The 19,159-nt window shown below is 36.4% G+C and overlaps 3 protein-coding genes and 1 long non-coding RNA gene across 8 annotated transcripts in view; 3 read left to right on the forward strand and 1 right to left on the reverse strand.

Annotated features, from left to right (window-relative positions):
* didum (dilute class unconventional myosin) overlaps nt 1-19,159 on the forward strand; it is a 140,405-nt gene that overhangs the window by 37,322 nt on the left and 83,924 nt on the right. The window lies entirely within an intron of this gene.
* The window catches only part of Hr3 (Hormone receptor 3), an 85,741-nt gene that overhangs the window by 16,235 nt on the left and 50,347 nt on the right, over nt 1-19,159 (reverse strand). For 2 of the 5 annotated variants that reach the window (XM_069040286.1, XM_069040293.1), the window contains exon 2: nt 16,082-16,447. The exons of the other annotated variants lie outside the window; for them this stretch is intronic. In XM_069040286.1, the coding sequence (XP_068896387.1) occupies nt 16,082-16,181 (100 nt within the window). In that variant the 5' untranslated portion in view covers nt 16,182-16,447. The remainder of the gene's footprint in view (nt 1-16,081; nt 16,448-19,159) is intronic. 5 annotated transcript variants of the gene reach the window in all.
* LOC138125043 (calcium uptake protein 3, mitochondrial-like) lies at nt 1,215-2,636 on the forward strand. The gene is made up of 2 exons (XM_069040294.1): nt 1,215-1,342; nt 1,404-2,636. The coding sequence occupies exon 2, from the start codon at nt 1,509-1,511 to the stop codon at nt 2,562-2,564; it is 1,056 nt and encodes a 351-aa protein (XP_068896395.1). The 5' UTR covers nt 1,215-1,342; nt 1,404-1,508; the 3' UTR covers nt 2,565-2,636.
* Nucleotides 9,858-10,982, forward strand: LOC138124384 (uncharacterized). The gene is made up of 3 exons (XR_011157127.1): nt 9,858-10,263; nt 10,325-10,532; nt 10,582-10,982. It is a non-coding gene; the product is annotated as an uncharacterized lncRNA (long non-coding RNA).

Genomic DNA, 19,159 nt, shown 5'->3' on the forward strand with positions numbered 1-19,159 from the left:
TTATCATTTTGATAGAAATTTAAAATATGTATTTACATAGTTGAGATATGTGCGAGGAAAACTCTGGTGATAGTTTAAAAAATACAAAGAGTGATTTGTCCTGTCACATTCTAAATTGCCAGTATAAATAAAATTACCATCATCAAAATTTGAAAAAGTACTATGAAACAGACACATTGTTTTATTATTTGGTACGCTTTTCGTAATCATAATTTATTCGAAACATTTCAGGCAAAGGCAATGAACCAATTACATAATTTAATGTTTTAGTGACAACTAGAAAAAAAATCTAAACGAATTCGATTTCGTCTACTCACCATGTATATTCATTTTTTTTTAATTTATCATTTATCACAATACATAACCTTATATTTATGGTAACTGTTATAAAAGTGTGAAAAGTAGATGTCCTGAATACATTAATAAACTATTATTATAATTATAGTTGTAAAAAACTATAAAAAAGAAATAAAGATATTGTAATATTAGGAGATAAGAGGAATCAGATAGTATCATTTGTGGGCGCGATTTGTATCGGTCGTTGACCCCACAAACAATACAGATAATAAAAAATAAATAATTAACATTGTGTTCCTGAATGCGTAATTATGTTTAAAAAATAACTTCTATTTGCCAACAATTGTCGTTATCAAGCGCTCAGTTTCTTTATTTTTAGTGTCTGCTGCACGATTAGAGTTTATTTTCGCGACTAGAATTTTCCCCGGTGGCAGCACCGTCGCCGGACTTTTCCCAATTACACGTTTAATGAAAGGTGAGAGAGGACACGGAAACATAGATACAAAATTCGATTCAGGAACTGAAAGCAACAATTGTCGCTAGAGCCACGAAATTACTCATTCGGGGTAAGATACTGGGCACGCCCGGGGCGATTCATAATTAAAACATAATAACCGCTAAATAATATAAAATTACGGCTCGGAAATGGTGGCGGTAATAAAATTTGTCCGGGCTCTGAACAGGAAGTGGAAGTTGTCTCGGTCGAATCTCGTAAATCTCGACTTTTAATCAAACAAACCGACAACTTCCGCATAAGCATACAAACGCCAATCTGTTCGACCGCGCAAAAACCGATTCGCACACACCAGTAAAGTGTCACTGGAAAATGACAGATTGTCAATATGGCCGACATCGACGTAAGAAAAATACTGCGCGAGCTGATGAGAAAAACCGGCACAAGTTTGTCGGTGTTTTGCGAAAATGTGAAGACGGAAGCTTTGTCGAGTGTCAAGCTTGCGAAAAGGAAAACTAGGAAAAACTGGAGGAAATTTTATAAAAATCTGAAAACCGTGACTCCGCTGAGCAGCGTCAGGGCAATAAGGAGGTATCCCTTTGCATCCCTTTGTGTCGTGGCTGGAAGTGGAGCTTTGTATCTGCTGTTTCAGTCTTTCCAAAAGAGACAAGCGAGAATTTTAACGACGATCAAACGAAGATCCACCGAAAGAGTTTTCCTGAAATTCGCCTCGGTCGAGTACGACGGCCAGGTTTACATGACCCCTTCGGATTTTCTCGATTCGGTGATGGAAGTGAATCCCAGAATTCGTCGCAACCGGAAATTGGTCCTGTCAGATCAGTACCTGGAGCACATCAAGAGAAAGACGCCGTCGGAAGGGTCGTCGCGTTTTTTCACCAAACTTCAAGACAACGGAATCATTTCCTATACCGATTATCTGTTTCTGTTGTCGATACTGATCAAGCATCAGTCGTCGTTCGAAATCGCGTTCAAAATGTTGGACAGAAACGACAGCAACGGAATAGACAAGGACGAGTACCTCGTCCTGGAGAGGGTTTTCAGTAGAGATTGGAAACTTCGGCGGGGGTTTTACATTGAAGACGCGCCCCTGCCTCCTCTTGACGAGGAGGAACTAGTCGATGACGAGGCGGGCCTCCAGAGAAAACACGACGTTGACACCACCCTCGTCATACACTTTTTCGGAAAAGACGGGACAAACATCTTGACTTACAAGACCTTCAAGAAATTTGTGACGGATCTGCAGAGGGAAGTACTGGAATTAGAATTCAACCAGTTCTCTCACGGTTTGCCCGTCATTACGGAACTAGATTTCGCTAAACTCCTCATAAGGTACACCCACATGGACGCGGAATACGATTACGACAACTACATCGAGCGCTTGTTGTCGAGAACGGAAAAACATAACCCTCAAGAAGGTATCACCTTCGAAGAGTTTAAAGCTTTTGTGGGGTTCTTGAACAACGTGGAGGAATTTTTCTTTGCTATACGATACTACACTCAAATCAATCCCAACGTCTCCAGGATCGACTTCCACGACGCTTTCAGAATGTTGTCCAACCACAACTTGAAGTTCCACTTGATCGACACCGTTTTTAATATTTTTGATGTCGACGGAGATGGTGTCATCAACTATCAGGATTTTATACTAGTCATAAACGATCGACTTCATCGAGGGTTCAAACCTCACCTGAAAAGGACCGGCTGGAATGCGTTCAAGAGGTGTGTTAAACAGACCACAAATAGGAATCCCGCAGTTATGTTCTACAGGAGGAAGTCCAAAATTCAAGGCTAATCTTGGAAAAACTAGCTAATAAAAATATTGGTATTGTTACATTTTCAAATTAGACTTGTCATTTATTATTAATTATTTTATTATTTTCATTTAAGGCCATATCAACGCATACTAAATGATGAGGTGCCCACCACTCGACCACAAATCTCTTCACGTATTAAAAAAATACTTTAATTTCATTATGTTACGTATTGTCCGATCACATATCGGAGATCCATCACCTGTTGACTTATTTCGGTTAAACAATAAATATCCCTATACGCCCATACAGGCTGTCCCAGAACTGGCGTACATCCCGTTAACCACGTGCTCCGCTCTTTCTGGTGAGAAAGATTTCACTAGAATTTTTTATAGTTTTTCAACTACAGCAATTTTAAGTTAGCCAATCACAACAGAAAGATTACAGATAAATCTACCGTGAGCTGTTGTTTCCTAGGAAACGCATGGATTGAATTCATATTTGTCTACGATGATTGGTTAAATTAAAATCGATGTAATTTAAAAACAAAAGGATAGAAACAGTTTTTTTTGCAGAATCCATTTCAGAATAAATATTTACATTTGCAGTTAACGGGATGTACGCCAGTTCTGGGACACCCTGTATACGGGTACAATTGAGAACATTTTTTTATTCAACTATTTGCAACACTGCAACCGGATATGTTTTGTTGGTTTATTTGACAGATACCTGACCTAACATTAATTGCGACAAAATGGTAGGTTATGAGAGTAAACCTTAACGGTAAAAATAATTTTAACTGGAAATGCAGAACAATTATCTAAAAATTAATTAAGGAAGTGTCCCCTATTTAAATTTCTCCTCAAAGTTGGCGTTGAAGAGTCGATTGTGAACGCACCACGGATTATGGATCACGGATCAGCTGTTTCAATCTAACTTTACTTTCTGCATTGTTTGTGTTTTTGCTCTGCAGACTGACGAGTTGGTGCATTCACAATCGACTCTTCAACGCCAACTTTGAGGAGAAATTTAAATGAACACCCGATGTAATTGTTGATCAGCAATATCCACCTTAAACGGAAACGCGTGAAAATATTCAGAAGTGAAACTAATACCTCCTTCTATGAGAATTTAGTTTGCTCCTGGTAATGTTATGGACAAAGTTATATTATGTGTGTAGTTGTATGTACAACGTGATCAAGAATGACTGAGTCTGTTGGTAACAATGACAATTTGAATGATTTTGGTATCACTGTAATCTAAACGCATTTCCGGTTGTCAGCTTTGACAGAGTTGACAGGCGAATTTGACGTTTACCATCAAACGGTCATTTTTGTATTAGCATAAACATACCCGATATAACCTAATTTTTTTATAATGTCGTGTCAAGTTAAAACATCCGGTCAGTGCCAATTACGAAAAAGAAAAACACCAATATTTTTCAGTTGTTTCATTGCCAACAGACTCAGTCATTCTTGATCACCCCGTATGTAATGTATGTATTCCAAAGCTGCTAATATAAATTTAAAAAAACTGCTAAGTTGACCTGCATGTAAAAGTAATTGCTAACTAGCAAAAAGTAGTGAAATTAATAAATAAAAAAGAGCTAATAAGTTAATTGCAGTCATTTTCAGAATTAACCACGTAGTAACTAACAGCGGACTTTTTGTTTGTATGGTAATTTTTGTAACTGTATGTTGGTACAACTAACTGCTTTCTTGAGGCTGAATACTTGGAGGTCGTGTTTTATATGTTTCGATTTTCTTGTTTTTAAATGTAGGAGTGTATTCCTTCGGCTTGTATAGGTTTAAGGTCAACAAGAGGTAAGTTAGAGTATTTGTTTATTTATTCATAAGTATACAAATGCAATGGCTTTAACTGATGTTTTTTTTAATTTCAAAAATACCAGTTTCAGTTATAAAACCAATAAAACAGGTCACATCCCAATAAGGTGATAAATGCAAAACTAATAGACAGACGATACATTAAAAATATATCGTGTTTTTTAAAATTTCACCTCAAAGTAGGCATTGAAGAGTCGATTGTGAACGGACCACTTGTCAGTCTGCAGAGTGAAAACACAAACAACGGAAAAAGTGAGGTTAGCTTTAAAGTTTAAACAGCTGATCCGTGATCTGTAAATCCGTGGTGCGTTCACAATCGACTCTTCAACGTCTACTTTGAAGTGAAATTAAAAAAAACACACGATACTTACAACAGGTTTAATAAAAACTAAGGGAAAGAATTTTGAAGCTACTGTGGTACCTAAGATAAGTCTGTTATGTTATGACAGCATGACCTTCAGTAAGACTTCTGTATCGACTTAATATAGCAGATGCAAGCAGAACTTGTACATCGACCCTCAATTGAATGTTGTATAATTTAATCATTTTTGCTTAAGTAACATATTAAATAGTACTCAGACATGAAGGAGTCTTTAAGTGAAACAATTACGACTATAATAAGTCCTCTTTTTTCCACACTACATCTTCATTCATATTTCGTACGACCGCGTTAAATTGATTTTAAGACACTTTTTATTCCAACGTACCGACTTAGCGTGTCCGAGGTGCACCGGCACCTTCACGCTGTTAACGAGTGTATGTGAAAAATGCACGTAAAGAGACGACCCAGTCGCGATCCCGATCCTAGCCGATCTCCCATATGTTCCGTAAGTAGGTCACTAAGCTGAGCGCGAGTTGGGTCATTGCACTGCACAGCTCGTTGGTTGTTGGTTGCCTTGTCGGACTTGGAGTCGCCACTGCCGCGCGGATCGCCGAGACTAAGATCAATCACGACACGAAAAAAAGTATGGAACCTCTACAAATTTCATTACGCGGGCATTTCGCGAAACATGTGGCATTGCCGGTTTTTTGCCACGAACCGGCATCTCTGATCTAGAATGCAGCTGTCAAAAATGCCACGAGCGCACTAGATATTTAACTATGTAGTCGCACACTTAGAAAGGATGCAAAAAGAAAGTCCAACGATCTCGACGTTACATAAAACGCACAATTTATGCGTTGCTTTTTTAACATGGAGAATGTAAAACGTCTCAATGGTGCGTTTGGTATTTACAGAAAAATGACATTTGGCCGACGAATTTATAAGAAGGCAGGTTTTATGACCTGTTAGTAGGTCAAAATGCCGCTAGTGGTAGACTGTAAACTAACCTGTCCAACTTAGTCGACTTTGTACGTCGCAAATTACTCGGAGACGTAAAATTTTTTCAAAGAGATCGTAACTAAAACGAGAGCGAGTTGCACACACATCTATAAACGTGTAAAATCTCAAGTTTAACCAGTAATCATCAAGCCGGCAATTTTAGGTCAAAAAAACTTTAGACCTTATCTCGTAATATCAAAGTGCACGATGACACTAAATTCAGTGGCGCGTCGTCGACATTTTTGTCGCAACAATTGTTTAAATGCGGTGACGTCAGAAATGGAAACTGCGGTTGCGACTTATGCAGTAGGACAAGCTTTTGAAAACGTTCACCGATTATTCTGGACTAGGCAAATTGAAAAATGTGGGTCACTGTTACCAACTGTTTTGTTATTTAAGACACGGCCGTAGCATCTTACAATTTGTAAAAGTTAAGTGAAGATAGGGACGAGTTGGACATAACTGAGTCAGCTGATACTCGATTATGACACGGCTGGAATAAATGCATGTTAAGGCAGACAAACTTTTTTATTTCATTGAAAGAGAGGACAAGTCGTGATGAAATAAAAAAAAATATTTGCAGGTGAAGAGAAAGGGGGCGGTCGCTTCCGCGACCAGTTACGTTACGGGCAAATGTCAGCGGTGATTCCTAACCTCAAACATAATAAACGTCAAAACGTTACAAATCTATCTACATCTTGCAGCTCTCCGGGAAGGCGTAACAACAAAGTATTTTACACTTCAGAGGCATAAAAATACCAGTTTGCTACATTGACATACTTTTAATGATATGGTAAAGTCGTGAGTTTTAAAAGTATTAATTGGAAATGTAAATATTTCGACATGGCTGACGGTTAATTATCAAAAGTGAAGATGATGTTTTACTACTTGTTGTCCCAAAACGCGTTTTTTACACGAAGATCTAAATAGCTTCGAGGAGTTCATTATGGAAGTACCTACTTCACTCGACTCTTTAATTAATCATTAAAGTGTAATTAATTTTAACATTTTAATAAAGCGGGTCGTAAAGCCAGCGCTTAGAATGCAACATACCAATTTAATAAAGAGCTCCTGTTGAGTCGAGTAATAGCAATAGATTTCGGTGTAATAGATGGGAACTGTTATCACACACCTTGACTCACATCATTTATTTTTTGTGGTGGTTTGATGGAAATATTTATTGGTCGCCCTTGGACATGCAAATAATTCACGTGAGAGTCTCTCATATGGGCGGGCGCGGGTCTGTCAAACAATAATTTCAGGTACTCTCGAGATTCTAAAACAGTAATGAAAGCACTCGACCGATAAAATATTAATTCGGTATAAATATTTGACGGTTGGAGGTGTACCGAACCTTACAAAGGAAGCACTGCGAACCAACATTTACCGAGTCGCAGCTCAAAGGTCAGGTCGATATATTGATTACCCAAACATATCAATTAATAATGGTACAACTTTACACTTTTACTACGTTGTGTTGGAGGCGGAGACGCTTTTGATTGTGTTCAAGTGCAAGGTTGTAGTGTACAGTTGGAAAGGTTCACGATCCTGTGTCCTTTTCAGCTCCTGTCATTACTCAAACGTGTGATTTAATAGACAAACATGTGGCCACATTAACAACCGATTGTTGTTTTTTACGAAACATAAAAGGAAATTCATAGTAATTTATTTACGTAACACCACATTTAAATTGATATCGTTAAAAAACATTTGTTGAACACCGCTCATATATGAGAGGCATAATAAGTTGCAAATTTCGTAATACCTTCAAGCATGAGCAACTTTCTTTTACCTCAGTCAAACCTGTAACACGCACGTGTAAAAAAGCGGATCTCTTGTTGGAATTTCGACCGGCCCTCGGACCAAAAAAAGACACGAAACCGGGGGTGATATCGAAAGAATTCAACGCATCACTGCTGGTTATTAAACCCACAAAATTTCTTTTTTCGTGGCCGTTAATGACACAATAACAATTACACAACGAGCAACTTTCACCGAACGCGCGTTTTTACGTGTGAGCCTTGTTTATTTAAATTATTAATCAGTTTATGATTATTATCGTATGCAACAGTGGACGCTGCACCAGCGCAAACTTGTCTATTTGTTGCGTTTTCAAAGCGTTCGGTTTCTAGGCCTTGTTATTGCGAGGAATCTTAAACCGAATTTAAATAAACATCTTTTATATCTCGAATCTCGGAGTTATTTTAAAGACACAATAGAGAGGTGCGGCGTCGGTTTTAAAAGCACCATGTAATGGAGTTGTTTTCGTGACGGGGGCGTGCATATTCCAATGACAATTCTCCATTACAGATGGTTCCACAGAGGAGGGTTTTTTTAATTGCGAATGGAGTTTTTTTTTTTTTTGGCCAACTTATTGATTTCATCAATCATCGATGGGGTGCTGCAGCTTGCGTTGACGTTTCCAAAGATGACTGATTCAGATTTTTTTCGTTCTTTTGCGAGCTAAATATGTAGTGTGCAGTCCGGAGATTGATCGCGTTTACGCAGCCTTCACGGTAGCTTAATTACACAAGTTGGCGAACAAAAATATTTCAAATTGTGGCGGAGTCATCGTCTTCAAAGATGAACGCATAATTTTTACATCAAATATTTGACAAAGCCATGTTCGAATTGCTCGATAACAAATATTTAACGCCTTACGTCACACCCGTAACGTCAGCGATGGTACGGGCGAAAAACCAGAAGTGCGGTTTAGAGATGTAGTAGATTTTAGAGAGCGATTGCGAAAATTTGGAATTCTGCTGTCATGTCATTCTTAATCATGTCAGAACTTAATTCACCGTTGCCACAACAACTGCCAGAAATAACAGTTATCTCTTAAGCACAAGACTTGCATTTAACTGTGTGGTGTTTTGAAAATCTGAAAGTTTGCCACACGTAATAATGAATAATGAGCAATAAAAATGCTTTAATTTAAATTAATAACAATAAGAGTACAGACATGGCATCATCATCTGTTCAGTTTGAGCAATAAGACTTTATTTACAAACGAAAACGCCAGAATTAAATGTTCATTTTTTCGTAACTCACCGAGAAAGACTCGAAGAGGGCAAACTGATTGTTAATTCCTGGATTGTTTCCTAAGAAATTAATTGTGTCCCCGTTAGAATTTAATCCGGAAATTTTATATTCCACATGTGATAAGCATGTAACAACACTAATCAGTAATCACTTTTAAGTGTATTAAAATGTTAACTCTCACTTTTCATTTGATTATTCCAGTTTTACGATTAACGCGTATTTTATTCGTGGCGTAAGAAATCTTCAGGTGCCTAATTTGTTATGGAATTAGTAAACATCAGTTATCTGTGAAAATGTTTAAGAAGCTTATTGACTACTTTTAGAAACAATTATGTTGAAACGGAAGTACAAATATTGTCAAAACATTTTACGTAACTCCTGGTACAGTAAAAACAAAGTAGATATACTCCTACCAAAGTGAACATTGTTAACTGTTGTCATTTTCCTCACTAAAAATAAACTTTCTCTCACAAAAGAATGAAACCTTAATAAAAAAAAATCGAGTACTTCTAGTAACAATTAAAACAAGATGGTGACATATTCTATCATGTTGGTATCACTGCACTGACAGTCAGAACTCAAATTGTTTTTCCACAGAATTACATTTCTACAGATCTGTACCATTATGTGAAAACTTTTTTATTTTTAAGCATGATTTTATAGATATTATAAACACATCTTTTCCAGAACTTTCTGTATTCATTTTTACAACAAAGTGGGGCGATCTGTGATATGTTTTTCTTAATTTTTCAAGTGACAACATTAACTGATAGGAAATTGTATCTAACCAAAATAATCTCACTTTGTACTACTTAGTTGGAGAATTAATAAATGATAAATGTAAATAACATTCGGTCATCTTTGTACCATCACTGTTATCAACTTAGGACTTGCAACTTCTTAGAAATGTTTATTAAAGAATATGTATTTCTCTGACTAAAAATTTTCCTTGTACTGTCGCGAGCAAAAAAAAACTGGTCCTCAAAATCATGTTTTGACACAACAGAAAATGCTCCATTGTAAAACGGTCGTAAATATCATATCCTATCATCATGTCGTATGACAATAATTGTCATTTTTTTTTTAATGACATTGACGACCAGAATTTTTTGCTCGCGACAGTACCTCTTAATTTGCTCATTCTGCAAATTTCCTAAACCTTTGATCGGTTGATTACACAATGATTCCATTTAAATCAGAACTAGTAGATAATGTTTACAATGCATGTTAAGAACAATTTTTATAAATGTGGGAGTCACAATGGTAAGAAAAGAAAGTTGTATGAACACAAATTACATAAAGTGGTAAAATTTTATAAGTAAACAATGCGGGTTATTCTGTTCCACACAATACACGACCACTTCCTGGCCCATCGCGCGAAGAAGCGCCAGGTGGCGCTACACTGCAACCATTTGACATTTGATCGTGACGTACGGCCGAGATGAAATATTTATTTGTTATGTCAAGCACCCATAAATAATAACTTGCAAGTTTATTACAAAACGCGGAGAACAATAAATTTATTGACCCAGTGTACGTTCAACCTTGCAATCTGTTAAAATTAGCTAATCAACCTTCTAATTTCCACTTTTAGAAATTATACTTCAAATTACACTTCAGCACCGAAGACGTTTAAACAAAAATTTGAAAAAGAAAGGAATGTATGTGTGTGTCTAGAAAGCATACGCGAATTGGGTTGTTCTGAAACCCAATTCCGTCCAGTTTGATGATCAGATTGCCGCCAAAAATAATTTTCGTAATAATAACACGGAAGCAAAAACACAGAACAGCAGCTTCTAATGGTGTTTTTTAGGATGTCTGTAAACTAATTCGCTAATTTTATGATTACAGGAAGCCGAGAATATCATAGGTTCTGTATAAATGACAGATAGTTAAGCTGTCAGACTTACGCAAACATAAAATGAAAGTTTTCGAGTAGAAGAGTAATCTGAAAAATTGCAAATGAAAATAATCTCGTTCGTAATTAACCAATTTCGGTGATTGACGACGTCGTCGGAAAGAAAATGTCTTTATCGGTGTTGGCAGTCATGTGGCCGACGGGCACAAGTATCGACTCCATTAGGAAATAAAAATGGAGAAGGTTTAATTGATTGATAAGCCGTAAACTTTTACCGCTGCCGATTACATAATCTAAATTAATTAATTATGTTTTTCATATCTATGATTTTGTAACACATGAGTGCAATGCACCCGAAACAACATTATGCACATAATACAGATTCGGAATAGTATTAATTCGTAATTGCTGGTAAAATTAATTATTCCATGGAAAGAACCCGTTTGTCGTCGAACTTTTAAAAAAGTGAAAGCGCGAATATACACCGAACGCAAAACGGTTCTGTCATTTCGCATGTAGGGGCGCCAGTCCCGGAATATGACGAGTGTCGGCCTATTTTGCATTTTTTTTTTTCGAAAAGTTATCGAAGAAATCAAGCGAATACCTGCAATTAACGCAGTGCATAATTACACCGAACTGTATCTCTTAGACCATGGTGAATCGTACATTTGCGGACCCTGATGTCCTTGGTACAAGTCTTTCAACTTGTGGCCTACTTATGCAGAGCCGGAGTCGGGCCCCGAATCGGCCTGGTGCGGCACATCAACATAGCCGTTTTATTTATAAACCGCTCAATATAAACACGTTTGAGATAATCGCGGCTATTGTGACATAACTGCACATAATACGCAACAAGAGAGGTGGTTCTCACTGCATATAAACGCCGCATTAGAAGGATACATAAAAAATAATTAATCGACCAATCAGGATGCGAGGGTGAAAGCCGCTCAATTGCAGCGCCGCCGGCCACTTCGAAATAAAATGAAAGTGATTAAATTGGCGATTAAACACGTCGGACTGTCTCTTAATTGTTATGTAAGTGCGGCGGCACATGTGCGGTCGATGGAAATTGCTTCCATTATTATTTTTTCAGCCAATCAATGGATTTGGCAAGATTCCAATGAATCGAATTAAGGTGAAATTGCATAAAAATCATTGAAAACGACCTCACTTGAACCCGGCCGGTAAATATGTTTACTACTACTATGACACAAACTTTCAAAGACCATAACGAGAGCGAAATCCTTCGCACGTTCGCGACCACAAAAAGTCCAGCCGAATTTTCTGGAGGAAATTCAGTGCCGACGTCGTTTCCAAATCGAGAGAAATTCGCAGGAGTTGCTCAAGTGATGTTGTGAAAATTGGAAATCGCCTCGGCCACCACCAAGGCTCCTTTTTGTCCGGCCAGCTTGTCGCAACACTGCGACTTTGCCTCAAAAACTGCAAATAAATTTTCGGCAGCAAGTCGGACCGTTAAGGTCGTTGGCCTTTTTGCGAAAATTCAAAAGTAGCCCAACTAGAGGCGATTTTAATATTAATTTATTTTTAGGAACAGTAACAGTGGCCATTACATAAATGCGACAGCATATGTCGTGTCGCTTGTCCGATTCCGATGGAAATTAAACGCAACAACTAAGAACCGATGCCTTGAAGTGTCAACTTTTAGTTACTCCTTTAGAGAACAATTTCGTTTTATTATTTCAGAAGGTCGGCTTGGAACCTTTCGCTGATTACGGTTGTTTGTTGTTGATTTTTTTTCCACGACCAGAAGTTATCCGAAGACATTTTTTGCCAAGAACATTATCTCACTGACCCATATTCGGTAAGTTCAATAAACTGAAGTGATAAGAAGTTACTAAAGAAAAAAACATACTCCAACTGTTTACTTACTATTACATGAAATAATTATCATATTTACAAAATATTATCACTAAACAACAAAAAATTGTTTGCTTGCAAGAAAGGGGACAAGAAGCTCTTCAACGCGAGACAAAAGGTTTATATCAACCATAAAAGGATTATCTTGTGACTTCATTTCACATGTAATAAGGTGCATTTTTTACACTAGATATAGTTGCACCCGATGATATATTTTATTTCTCAAGCACCCACTTTACCTTTCCATAATTAATCTAAAGCTGCTCTTCAACCACCTGTTAGTTACGAACAGGGACGCCAAGGTTAGTCAATATAATATGTAAAAATAATGGTATTGTGATACTCTCCTAGGAACCGATGAATTTTATTAATAATACATTGAGGCATTATGTCTGGAATGAATAATTAAACGCGAATAAGTAAAGAGAATTTAACGAAGTGAAATATTAAGCGAATTCGTAAAACACGACAATAAGAAAGACTCGAAGAAAGACGAAGATATATTAAAAAACACTAAAAAATAGAAAGTGTCTAAATTTGAATGTACTCAAATTAAACCGTACAGTGAAAAATGAGATTTTAACAAATAAATCTTTTGAAAACTCCCACACTTCGAGGCAATGGCAAATTTAAAATAACGCAATCAGATAGTGAAATGTTATTCATAATATTTTGTAATATATTTTTAAAAGAACAAGTGAAAATATTTTTGTGGTTTTTGGGCATAGTTAAACTCTTTATAGGTGCTTAGCATGAAGTTTGCACTATGAAAACATTTTTTTATTCATTAATTTCGCAAAAACTTTACTACCGCAATTATCGAAAATATAAACTATAATAATCCCGTTTATTCTAAGAACTAAGTATTCGGAATCAATTTTCGAGAATCCTACTAAACGTGACAACTACCATGCGATCGAAAATTAAAAAAATCGAGAAGGCCGTGATTAATACGGTTCAGTTGGCAGTACGTAAAAATTTAATTCAAATGTCATTACAATAGTAATTGTCATTATTAATTTATATACAGGGTGTATGTGAAATACGTGTTAATTTTAACGAATTGAAGAACTCACCAATTTATGAAACTTTTCGCTTTTTACGAAAAAGCATTACTAATTGATTTAAAATTTTACAAAAAAATAGAGACTTGTTAACCACACAAAACGACTCGTTTGGTAAAAATTGGGGGGCAAAAAATATTGGAATACTTTTGCGAATTTTGCAAAATGTTATAGACAAGAGTTTCATAAATTGGTGAGTTCTTCCACTGGTTAAAATTAACACATGTATTTCAGATACATCCTGTGTAATCAGTAATCACTAACCTAACTTTTAAGACTGACAACTGATAATTGAAATCTTAACGAATTGCCAACTGAAATTTTTGGTTACAGCATAGGTTTTTTTTTATCTCACAGTATAAAGCATTTACGGTTGTTTCAAATTCGGACTATCTATGAAAATCTGACATTTTAGTTGGCAGTACTGTGATTTGTCATAATAAATCTAATACATAAAGACGAATATTTAAAAACGAAACGTCATATGACAGGACCTGACGCCAATCTAACAAAAGAAAAATGTGTATCTTGGCCTGCTGCGTGTTTAAAACAATCGTGAACGTCTAATATGTTGCAATTTTTTCTTGTTCTGAAAATTTGCACAGAATTTCATAGACATCAGATTTTTCCTGTTACTTATTTCATTTCGTTATAATTAAGGCAAACCTCATTTTCTTATTTTTTTAACGTCAAATTTAACACATACCTAGCGGAAGTCACGTGATAAATCGATGAATGAAACATTTTTTCATACAGTGCGAATTTCTGGGTAAGCACTGCAATATGTGTCAAATTATTTAATTATTTTTTTCAGTCTACAAAGACGAATGCATGAAAATACAATGAACATGTTTGTTTTATTAGAAAACAGACATTTAGTTGTGTGAAAATTCAAAATTCATAACAAACTTCTCTTTATTACATATTTTCATTCGATTTTAAAGAAAAGAAAATGAGTTTCTAAATTCGATATTGTCTAGTTTTTCAAAAAAGTACAAAATTTTAAAGAAAACTTTAATTAATTTGTTTTTAATTGACTTATTACGAATTTAATATTATATCCTTAAGGTTATTTCGTGACTTTTAGAACCGGTTTAGTTTTACATATCATGTCTAAGATTTAAAAAAAACACGTTTTTTTTTATCAAGGATTATAATTTCTGTTTTTATTCAATAAAAACATTTCTTATTTTAATAAATTTAACAATTAATAAATATTGGACACTATACAGGTGTCTCAAAATTCGCGAATTCCGAATTCAGAGCGTGGTAGGGAAGGACCTAGAAGAAACGCACTTCAAAGAGTGCACTTTCTTGTGGGGCGAGTCCCGATTTTTTTTTCCATATATGGACTACTGAAGTGATCCCCTACAACGCTCTGAATTCGGAATTCGCGAATTTTGAGACACCTGTATAAGTCCTCTTTGACAAGTCGAGATAAAAAGAAAAATGTTTTGAAGTATATATGTAATACTCTTTACATAGACATACTGAGTTTCTGTATCTTTTTCTGACTTATTAATCAAACTCCCCTCGCCGGATTCAAGATACAATGCCCGATGCGAAAAACGCGGATTACCTTTCAAATTTTTTGTAACGAGTTTAGTTAATCCAATTTTTTTATGTAGGCTTAATTGACTTATATTTCAATTTTCCTTTGAAAGCCACGAATTCAACTCCGCATGCATATTTCAGTACGAAAAAAAAATCTTCATCGATCCTCGCAAGCAATTAAGACGTTTCATTATCCGCTCGAAGACCGACCAGAAACTGTTAAGGCAAAAATTTAATATTAACACCAATTCTAATTCAGCTGGTCGCGCTAAACAGGCGACTCAAATATTGATTCGGGCCGGCTTTGTCCACCATTTTGAATCCTGCTGCAAATGTGTAAAACTTTCAGCTAGAAATCCACATTGTCTTCATCTCGAAATTTAATTTCTGGCGGAAAATAAAGAACATTGCTGCTCTACCGACTAGACCAGCGACTCCCAACATTTTTTGAACGGTCGCGTGGGGAACAAAACACTGTTCGACCCGTGAACAGTCCTGGGGGTACGATTCTTTCACACTTGCCTCCTCCCCAAATCGTAATTTGTTAAGCCCTTGGGGAAGGAGACGCGAGAATCTCTTCCGTGTTATTATTGTTTGGTTTGCCCTAAATTAATTTCGGTGTAATGACAGCGATGTTATTACCGTGTCACCAGGGCCTACATCCAGAAACGTGTCACTGTTAAATATTAACTTCTGTTTACCGAATGTCCGCTCTAGATGTCCCGATTTGATTTCATAATTGATTGTTACTATTGAACTGGGATTATAGCCTTAATCACACCAATAATTAATCAATTAATTAATAATAAATATGACAACTGTGCTACTTGCACACCGCATTTTTATTCAATTAGGTATCACACGACGTCATCTGGTCGCCATTGTTCTTCTAAAAGAACAGTTTTAGAGTTTATTGTGAGGCGACTTCTCATAGTTTAATTGATGAGAATTTCTTGCGAAAAGCAAAATACCCGACCCACTTTCGAGAGCAGCGTACCTTTGATGGATCCACTTGACGTGTGGGGCTGTTGCGTTTGCGTTTGGGACTGTTGCACTTGTTCCAACCTGGAACTGACATTGTTCCACATTTCAAACATTTTGACGGTCACTGGTTATCACACTTAAAACTTTTGTTCTCACTCATGTCGGTAATTGTCTTGATTTTGAAAACACTCAAAGTCACTTTGATGATTTTTAAGACTTAACATAAGACTTCAACCGAACCCGATGTGACTGAAGGGGTCCATATTATCAGCCCTGTTCTTGGTACGTTTGGTGCAGTATATCTTCCATCTCTTCATGCTAGCGGACCAGAGGGGTTGCGTCTTCTGTCTTCCGCCATTTAACCGAAGGAACGTTGTACCTAGTCGGGGGAAAGATCGTTTTCATCGTCGCTATATTGCCGCATTAATCGTTGTTTTGGGGGGACTTTATCGTGACTATTTCGATATAAAATGGAGCTTGTTTGTTTAGAGATAGACATTTTTATAGGCGGACTGCATTTAGCACCGCTGATACGACCTATCTCAACACGGACGAAAGTGAGCTCGCTTTTTGATATTTCGCGATACGGCTTTTTGATTGATCGAGAAGCGTTTTCCGTTCGAATTAAACGGAAGTGGTAACTCCAACCGCTAAAACACATGATGTACACATAGTGTGTTATGTAACGTGGAAGATTCCGTCATATCGTCTTTAAAGTGCATAGTATTGATTCCGTGCTCTCTCACTGTGTGCATCCACTCAACGAAAACTAAGTCGTCCTGTGACAGAGGTTTCCAACACTGCGTCCTCAACATCACGACTTGGCTCTCCCAACAAAAAACACCAAAAAACTAATCACACCAACACCCCTAAACCCAACTCTGCAGCTTTCGAAAAATATGCACACACAAGACCCACGGGTTATCAGTTGCGAAACGTGTGGGTCATACATAAAAATCGTTTCACAACCACTCAATGACTAAATAGAGAATTAAAATCCGAAGGGGGCAATAAACCACGCCGATCTGACAATATTTTTATTTATCAACAACATTTTTGGCATTTATCCCTACTGTCCTTGATCAGATATATCGATAAATTTGTGATTTCTGCTGACTGGAGCTTCGGGTGATTAATTAAGTGTTAAGCACGAAGTTAGAACTGAAAGTTTTGACGTTGCTGATAAATAGCCCATAAAAATATCATTATGGTCAGGAAGATAGAGGCTCTTGTGTGTGCTTCCGTCTCTGCTTGCCTAATCACTGTCATTTTTGACGTTTCTTACCGCACTGGTTACGGAAACATCATTAAGCTCAGACATGAATTTTAAGAGTCACAACAAAGACACTCGAGAAGATTAAAACCTTCAGTTTTATTCCACCTAAAAATTAAAAATTGTTTTCATGATACCGCACAGCTGCAGGTTGAGCACCATTATTACCTACATCCTTTCGTCAATAAAATGTACTAACAAGAGTAATATAGGATTAATTAGAAGAGCCGGATTGTGCAGCATCTTGAACAATGTAATTAAGCAGATTGAGTCAAAGCTTATACGACAAGATTAGTTTACAAATATTTTCATGTTTATATTTATATTACATCGAAATGAAGTAACACGGGCAAATATTCGTTTTCTTGCATCAAAGTAAGAAAGTTGCAATATAAGAAACAAAATGTACCGCTGCAAGATTATTGGTTTAATTTGTGGTTACAATTTGTGTTTGTCTTGAGCGGAGCAAGTGAAAAGTGACGATTTATATCATCAGGTCGTGAAGATAACGGGATCAGACAACGGAAACAAATTTTGAAATTTTTAAATAATTGATTTTTATCTGTAACAACTGGAAATATTAAAATCTAATTACATTGTTGATAGATATCAGGATAATGTCCTAAAAGTGTAAAAGATAACAGTCAGTATTGAATTGCAATATTATATTTGCGAAAAAAATACTATCCAGTCGAGAATCACGTTTCATGTTGTGAAACTGATCCTCCTTTGCTTCAGTTCAAGTAGACAAAAGCAGCGGTGTCTAATTATATTTGAAAAAGGAATACAGTTAAATATTCGACTCGTAAAAATACTCCAAACATTGTAAAATTACACAATCGACGAAAACACAGAAAACAGAAAATCTCCATAATGTTGCAAGTGCGATTGCGACTGTTTTTGGATTCCCGTCCCTAGCTGAAAAATAAGGAAAATAGTGCTTCCATCAAATATTCTTCGAGTTGGATAGGACGAGATAAGAGCAAAACGAATATGTATTTTTCTGTATGGTCCTGTCAGTTCCCAGGACAACAAGTTATTAAAATGTAAATTTGAAACAGCTACTTGATTGTTTATTTTCTGACGTATGAATGAAATTTTAAAACTATGTGTCACTACACGTCGTTACATTTTTATTATTCAATTCAAACTAATGCAGACAATACCCAAACCACCCACATCGGACGGCAGTACCGACAAGGTCGTTTCTTTTTCGAAATCGCGGATGCTTTCTCTTTTTCGCAAAAGTCGCGATGATATTTCACAGAAGTCGTCAATTCGATTTTAAAAGAGCCATTTATTTTAACGCCTAATAGTCGCGAATTTAAATAGACACAACTGTCGAACGATTAATTGACAGATTTAAATTTACAGCGTATTACACGCTTGTTAGGAACGTGTTCGACAAATGCAAAAACTAAAAATGGCGGGCGTGAAAACGGTTTCGTCAAATCAAAATTTTGCGTTTTCTGTGCTGCAGATAACGATTTACTTCCTTATTAGCTTAATCAAAACAAGGTTTTATCGACGAGCTTGTAAAAGTAGTCGTTTTGGAGTTTGTACAGGATTTTTCTCGATTAAAATGATTGTTTTTTTGGTTTGTCTTGGATGCAAACAGTAAAAAATAGATGGTGTTAGTCATAGTCGGCGAATTTTGTACGATTTATAGATAAGAATAAAAATATCTAGAGTCAACAATTCTTGATTTTCCACTGTGGTGGTTTGTTTAAAAAAGTTAATGGAAGAAACTTCGAATTAATTTTTACCTCGGTGAGCGGTGAGAAATGAAGAGGTGGCAAGGCAACCAAACTTGAATAA

This window comes from Tenebrio molitor, chromosome 2 (assembly GCF_963966145.1).
Source record: "Tenebrio molitor chromosome 2, icTenMoli1.1, whole genome shotgun sequence".
In the NCBI taxonomy this organism is placed as follows: Eukaryota; Metazoa; Arthropoda; class Insecta; order Coleoptera; family Tenebrionidae; genus Tenebrio; species Tenebrio molitor.